The sequence below is a fragment of the Periophthalmus magnuspinnatus genome, chromosome 5, assembly GCF_009829125.3.
Source record: "Periophthalmus magnuspinnatus isolate fPerMag1 chromosome 5, fPerMag1.2.pri, whole genome shotgun sequence".
NCBI lineage: Eukaryota > Metazoa > Chordata > Actinopteri > Gobiiformes > Gobiidae > Periophthalmus > Periophthalmus magnuspinnatus.
In genome coordinates, this window is record NC_047130.1 from 2,826,465 (window position 1) to 2,833,685 (window position 7,221).

The window sequence follows — 7,221 nt, forward strand, 5'->3', positions numbered from 1 at the left end:
AGAATGAGCTTTTTCCATTAGGTTGCCATATCCTGCTATACCTACAACAACTGTGTTAGTGTTCTCAAAATTAAGCAGCAAATAGCACCCGAGATTACGATTTTAGCATTTTTAATCAGTTGGAACGAGTTTTAGATATCCTTAGACACACACAATATTTCCACGTAAATTCATAATAATGACTGTGAAGAGATCTAAATATGAGTGTCTATTTATTTTTCTTTCCCCCAAAATGTGTACTTTTGGAGTTTTTGTCCTTGAAATTAAACATACCTTAACTACACTTTGCAAAGCATCCAACCAAGAAAGTCACCTTGGTGCCTGTTAAGACTTTATAATATAAAGAGTTTGCATAAGTAAGGAACGGGACTGTGTTTGTGTATTGTGTGTACAGGCCTCAGATGGCTCAGATATAGTGTTGTAATATATGTGACAGTACGGGTTTCCCTGAGGAGAAGAGGCCAGCTGTGATCTGTGCTTTGTTTGCCCGTGTGCTAAGGAAAACATAGCTCTCCATTACGCATTGATGCAACATGCAGCCAGCGCTTCCAATCTGGCTACTTATCACCTTTTCTATCTCCCTTTCCCCCTCTCTTTCTCTCCTCCTCTGTTTGTTCTGCTCCTCTTCCCAGCCTCTGCCTATTATTTAAGACCAAAACAATAAATAAGTAAGATTGAGTGGGAGGAACAGCCAGGGGAATACAACACAAGGGCGAGAGAATGGGGTAGCAAACAAAGATGAATATATGGTAGTAGCAGAATGAATGGATTGAGAGGAATTTGGTTTGAAAAGAAACACGGAGTCACAGAAGCTAGGAAAAGAACAAGATGTTACGGTGTACTTTTTTCTTCCAGCGGATTTCTGCCTGTTCCTCTCAGTCTAATGAAGTTATCGCTCATCCTTTGTCACGATTCCCACTGTTGCTTTCTTCAAATAAACCTTGCGAAAAGAGATTAGGAAAACTTCTGCACATAAACAAAATATATTTTTCCTCCAAAACTCCAATCTTTGGCATTTTGAGTGCTTCTGAAACCATTGTTAAACTATTGTTCTGTCACACACTGTAGTTTTATTTGAATGTTATGCCTTGTTACTGACTGAATGATTTGTTCTAACAACAACCAGCTTTTTGATTTAAGTTTTAATGATTGTAACAATTGTTTATCTGCGTAATTTGGATTAGATGTCTGCTGATAATAACACAAACTGGACAGAGCATAAAATGGCAAAATACACAACTGTAAGCAACATTTCACCAACATAGAATTTGCACGTCCAAATGTATGTTTTAAAGTAACTTGTTTTAGTTATGAACATATCTGTAAAATAATAATTGCAATACAAGTTTAAGTGTAATGCTATACTGTGAATATTCCATGCAAAACAATAATCTCCATAGAAACAAGCAGGTATAAGATCCCCCACTGGAAAAGTCAGATTGCACACTTTTAATTTGAGTCTAAATCTAGTAGTTCAAGTATGTTTCAAGGTCAGTTTTACAGTATGTTCATCACTTCTTCTGATTTAGTACCAACAAATGTTCAAATGTTTGTAGTTTAGTAAAATATGCACAAGAACAAAGAACATGCAAAGAAATAAAAATTACCATAGCCAGTGTAGCTCTGTGGACAGGTCTACACTGTGGCCCTAGAGAGGTGCTTGCAGGAGCATATTCCTCCTCCACAAGTATCTTTTGTGCTGACAAAGACAGAAACAAAGCATGTGCCCCCGTTCTGAGCCATTTTATGAGGATTAAAGCAGCAGTAGGTTGCCTTTTGCTGCACCGCTGTATCCAGCCCATTACTCCGAGGGTCTCTTAAAAGGGCTATGTTATGTCTTTTTTGTTTTTCCTGTTAAGTGTATTTTTTTTTTGTTTGTTTGTTTGTTTAAAAAAATAACATCAAATCTGGCTTGGTCAATGCAGGTGACATCATCAAACCAGGTTACAGGTTAGATATGTGGAGAGGCGAGCCCCAAAGTAGCTTTTTTTTTTTTTTAGCAATTGAACAAATGCAAGATTTGTTTATTGCCATCCAGTGTAACATTCCAGACAAAGCAATAATATCTCCATGGAAACAAGAATAGTTGTAGTGACCTTGCTCTGTGGATGTTGCAGGGAAAACATATGTGTGTGTGTGTGTGGTTAGTGAGTGTGTGTGTGTGCACCTGCTCCCACTGCTGCCTGCTCATCACATGTAGGACCTGTGCACCAGCAGGTCTCATTTTAGTCAGTGCCATGAGCTCTGTCAGCGACAACAGTCACGGTGAAATACAACAGGCCGCTGCATTGTCGTGTGGAGGTAGACATCTTCCAACACGACAGCCCTGACAGCAGCAAACGTATGTGTTGTGATTTGAGAAGAACAGATTTTCTCACTTTGATAGAGTGTGCCGCGGAGTCTAGAGTGATGCACAAAACACACTGGAGCTGACAGATGTGGTCGCGTGATGAATGGTGCCCAAGTTATGGTGGAGTTGTGAGTTTTGTGAAGTTTGAAATCAACCTGCTCCGTGTTTGTCTTTGAGCTATAAAAGTACTAGTCTTACTTCACACAGAATATATTTGTGCACAATCAATATCAAGAGAATATATTTTACCAAGTCCATTAGGCGAGTGTCTATCCCCAATCCTGCGTCGTATGTTCTGGATATTGACAGATCAATCAATCAAAATGTTGTTTATCCCTAAGGTAATTTAAGCACATAAAAATGGTGTTTGGGTGTTTCTCTTCTTAGCTGCTTTAAGAAGAGAAACACCCAAACACCATTTTCATTGGCTTAGTGGGAGAGCGGCAATGCATATGTTAGACAACTTACATTTTCTGGTTAAACTGTGCACTATGTAACTTTTCTGCTACGTGCTAGTCTCTAAGATGTTATGACTTTGTCTTGAATGTTGCACGCTATGGCATTAAACTTAATCCATTACAGGTGTGTTTACTGTTCAAAAATATTTAGAAAAAAAACATTTGTGCTAATCTGACCTGTAAACTTGACCTGATAGTGCCACCTGCTTGTCTCCATGGATAAATAGGTTTAATGCCGTGCTGTGAACCATCGCCGGCAAAGCAATAACACCTCCATGCAGACAAGTACGTGACAATGACAGATCTCCACCAGAAAAGTTACATAGTGCACCTTTAACCTATTGCACTTCAGCTGTTCAGTTTACCCAATAGTCCAGGATATAAATGTGCTTCGATTGTGAACTTTAGCAGCACCTGTTCATTCTGCTGCTTCTTCTTGTCGTTGTGGTGTGCAGGTGTGTGGCTGAAGTCGGAGGAGACAGTGGCCATGAAGACGAAGAGAGCTGATTTTGTCGCAGCTTATCTGCGCGGGCGAATGATAGTAGCTGGAGGCCTGGGTGAGTTATCTCCTACAGGGCGGCTGTAGGGAACACAACAAAAATAGCATTGGAAAAGGAAATTGAACTTAAAGCGACTATATTATACTATATACAGTTGTTTGCGCTACGTACCGTAATAATATGGTACACTACAGGACCTTTAAATTGATGTAAGAGCAAAAGGTGGGCAAACCTCATTACTGACCTTATAACACTGGATCTAGGTTTAAAACTGATAGACAAAAACATCTGAGAAAAGTTAAGATGCTCGCAAGTGTTCCATAAATGTAATTCAATCATTTCATAAGTATATTGCTATTAGATTATGATGCTTTTATAGATAAATCTCCTCTAGGTGGTCCATGCACGACCTCCTTGTATATGCTATTACTAATGCCATTGCTTTTCCAGGAAAAGTAATCCAGAATGACATTAAACTCTACTATAGCCATGGAAACAAGCAGGTGACACCACAAGGCCAAGTTACAGGAAAAAAAAAACATCTTTAGTTCAACAAGTGCAAGATATATTCATGCCATACTGTGAAACATTTCAAGTAAAGCAATCACATCTTCATGGAGACAAGAAAGTGTCTGACCTTCCATCAGAAAAGTTACATAGTAACACCTTTATCTAAAACATATCATTTATCACGTCTAATGTTACTGTGCGATTAGGTCATGAACCTTCAGCGCTGGACACAGTTGAGGCCTTCCACCCGGAGCGAAAGAAGTGGGAGAGATTGGCTCCTATGACCTTCCCACGCTGCTCAGCTTCCTCCATTGTCATCAAAGATCGCCTCCTGGTGGTGGGAGGCGTTAACCAGGTAATTAAATAACCTAATCACAACAACAATAATTCAATAACAGAGATTATTTAGGATATAAGAATGCGGACACACAAACAGTTTAGGTGTTGTGAATTAGTGCTCCTAATCTTATCATAATTGCACCTATCTTTGTTATGAGGAAGTGGGTAATTGTATTTTGTGAGTCAACATTACCTGACATGTGATGATCCTGTAATGGAAACTTGCTAATGTTTGAAGCTGTGACAGATTGAATTCCAGTTTATCAAAGCATAAAGGCAAAGTAATGCATTTGTTATGATATGTGCTCAGTATTAGATTGAATCCACTAATCATCCTCATCACTAATCAACATCAGCCGGAGATGAACAACAGAATTCATTTGCCACGTCTCCACTGCAGCAGAACTGATACATGAGCGCGTGTGTGCACTGAGTAGACAGGAATAAACAGGCTCTCGTATGAAAGCAAAGGACCATGTTACGGATGGGCCATAAGACAAAAAATGTGTCACTATTTCTTTCCTCGTTTTCGATTGATCGCAATATTCTATTCAGGTTCATTTTTTCCTTTTGAATGCAAATTAAAATAGCTTTCAATCTCATTTACTTAAACATAAAGGATGCAGACTTTTAATGTGCCATTTAAAACTAAAAATAGGCCAATTTCCTCTGAACTCTGCTTTAAACCACCACCACACTGGCTGTAGATCTCGCAGTTCAAAAGACCCAAGCATATCCGTGATGATTAGAAATGTTACATTGAAATCTCTATTTAAATGTGATTAATCACACAGCCCTAATGTTCATATTATGAGTCGTTTAACAATGATTGTTTTTGTTGTACTATTTCTGTGATCACAAATGATTTCCTTAATGAGGGCAATTGTCTTCAAAGTCTAGAAAGATATATTTGTACTAAAGCACACATTAACAGTTTATTTAACTTGTTGAAGAATAACCAATAGAAATGTGTGAGGAAGTTGCACGTTCATGGTTTGAAAGTGTGTTGTTTATGCAGCAGTGTGTTATGAGAAAAGAAAGAGTAGAAAATATGTTTTAAAGTGTCGACGCTTCTGCAAACAATGACAATAAAATATACTGCTTTGAATATGCTCCGAGTCATGTGGCAATGGCACAATCCACTGACATAGTATTGCAGTAACATGTGACAAGAAAGAAAATGAATCTTCAACTATCGGTGGGTTTCAGAGTGATGAAAAACCAGCACTATTGCCGTCACAAATCAGATCCAAACTAAATATTTTATCGTTTGAATAGTCAAAAGTAAGGCTGCAATCAAATGAAAATTGCAATTTGAGAGGGTACATTTATCAAATCTCAAAGACAGCAATTATTTAGATAATAGAATGTCCTCTGCAAAGAGCAAAATACCAGGATTAATGGGATCCATTCATTAGTTCATTTTTCAGTCTTTGTCTCTCTTTGTCTCTCAAATGTTAATGCTTCTAGAGTTCTTTACAATTTGCGTTTTGAACATAAGCCCACTTTTTAAACATATATCGCAAATCTAATCACAACCGCAAAATCTGTCAGAAAAAACCTCAATTTGATTTTTTACTAAAAGGGTGCAGCCCTAGTTAAAAGTCCTCAAAATGGCACCTATAAATAGGAAGCCAAAACTCATGAATATGCCTTGTGCTAATCATGTGTTTTTGAGTTGTCCTAACCATTCTTCGCTGTTTTTTCTAGGTTCCGAGCGCTGCCCATGAAATTCTTTATGTCAAAGAAGAGGAGATCCTGTAATATGATGTGATGGCAGCCTGATTGAATCCAACCAGCGGCTTTCCTCTGTATATGTCCCCTATACCTCTCCTGCAATATGAACAGCCTCACAGCTTAGAGAGGAGGGAGGTGTGCCAATGCCATGCCATGTCACAGATAACAGTGCCCCCTGCTGGGAAATTCACTGAAGCACACTCAAGCACAAAGGAGGAGCTGGCTCTTTCTATATAGCTGTAAAATGTAAGGTAACACTCCTGGATTGTATGTTGTAGTGCATTCATGGAGACTATTTTGTAGCCTATAGCTCTCAGCCTATAGAGTTATTAGCACATATGCAGCCCTCTCTGATTTGTTCATGTTTATTTGTGAACCATCTGCGTGCTGAATTAGAGCCTCTCACCGCCATATTAAGAGGTTTCGTGATAACTTCGCTCTCAAATGCACATTGCACACTGTTGAATCACAGTTTTATAGCTGATAGAATTCCTGGATAGTACTAAGAAATGTCCAAAATATTCTCAGAAAATTCAAATGAAAACAATACATTTATTTATAGATTTTGTAAAAAGTTACATGTGACTTTTGTTTTTTGTACTTGATGCATTATGTTGATATTTTGCCATGTAGCTGGGGTTAGCGTATCAAACTGACGTGTGATTTGTTGTTATTTAATTATATTTATTGTGTATAAGAACATCATTTAAAGCACACCTGCTTGTCTTCATGAAGTTTTACTGGCATATTGCGGAACATTCCAGGCAAAGGAATAACACTGATGCATTGAGACAAAATGTTAGACCTTCCAGCAGAAAAGTTACATAGTATATCTTTTAATGTGTGGCTGATTTATGAGACTTCCTCGTACCATAACACCATTTGTCCGATGTTGCTGACAGTTAATACGATTCTTTGATATGCATGAAAATTTGAAAGTTAAAGTTTGCGCAGTTAGAATTTATATAAGATGCATACTTTTGAATAGTATGGAAGATGACTGTGATGACAAAAAGAAAAAGAAGCAGCAGAAGATGAAGTAAGCACAGTTTAAATACATAAGCAGCATTTTGTGTAGTGCAAAAACTGTTACATTTTTGTATCTGTGACAATCACTGTGCAATTAATGCCATCCCTAATTGTAAAACAAAACAAAAACAAAAAAAGCTACAAAAAAACAACTTGTGTAGGAACAGGTTGTTCTGCTATGATTCTGCAGCAATACACTTTTCTAGTGCTGTGAAATGTGCTGTGTAGTGCTAAAACGTCCAAGTCTCCCTCTACTGGGTAACTGTGGGCCTGATATTGTGGCACAGGAAGTATAAGG

At 38.1% G+C, this 7,221-nt stretch overlaps 1 protein-coding gene across 2 annotated transcripts in view; it reads left to right on the forward strand.

Annotated features, from left to right (window-relative positions):
- The window catches only part of klhdc8a (kelch domain containing 8A), a 31,563-nt gene extending 24,342 nt beyond the window's left edge, over window positions 1-7,221 (forward strand). The window contains exons 7-9 of one of the 2 annotated variants that reach the window (XM_055221808.1): window positions 3,264-3,365; window positions 4,025-4,173; window positions 5,868-7,221. In XM_055221808.1, coding sequence (XP_055077783.1) covers window positions 3,264-3,365; window positions 4,025-4,173; window positions 5,868-5,921 — 305 coding nt within the window. In that variant the 3' untranslated portion in view covers window positions 5,922-7,221. The remainder of the gene's footprint in view (window positions 1-3,263; window positions 3,366-4,024; window positions 4,174-5,867) is intronic. The other variant, XM_033966709.2, reaches the window with a different exon arrangement.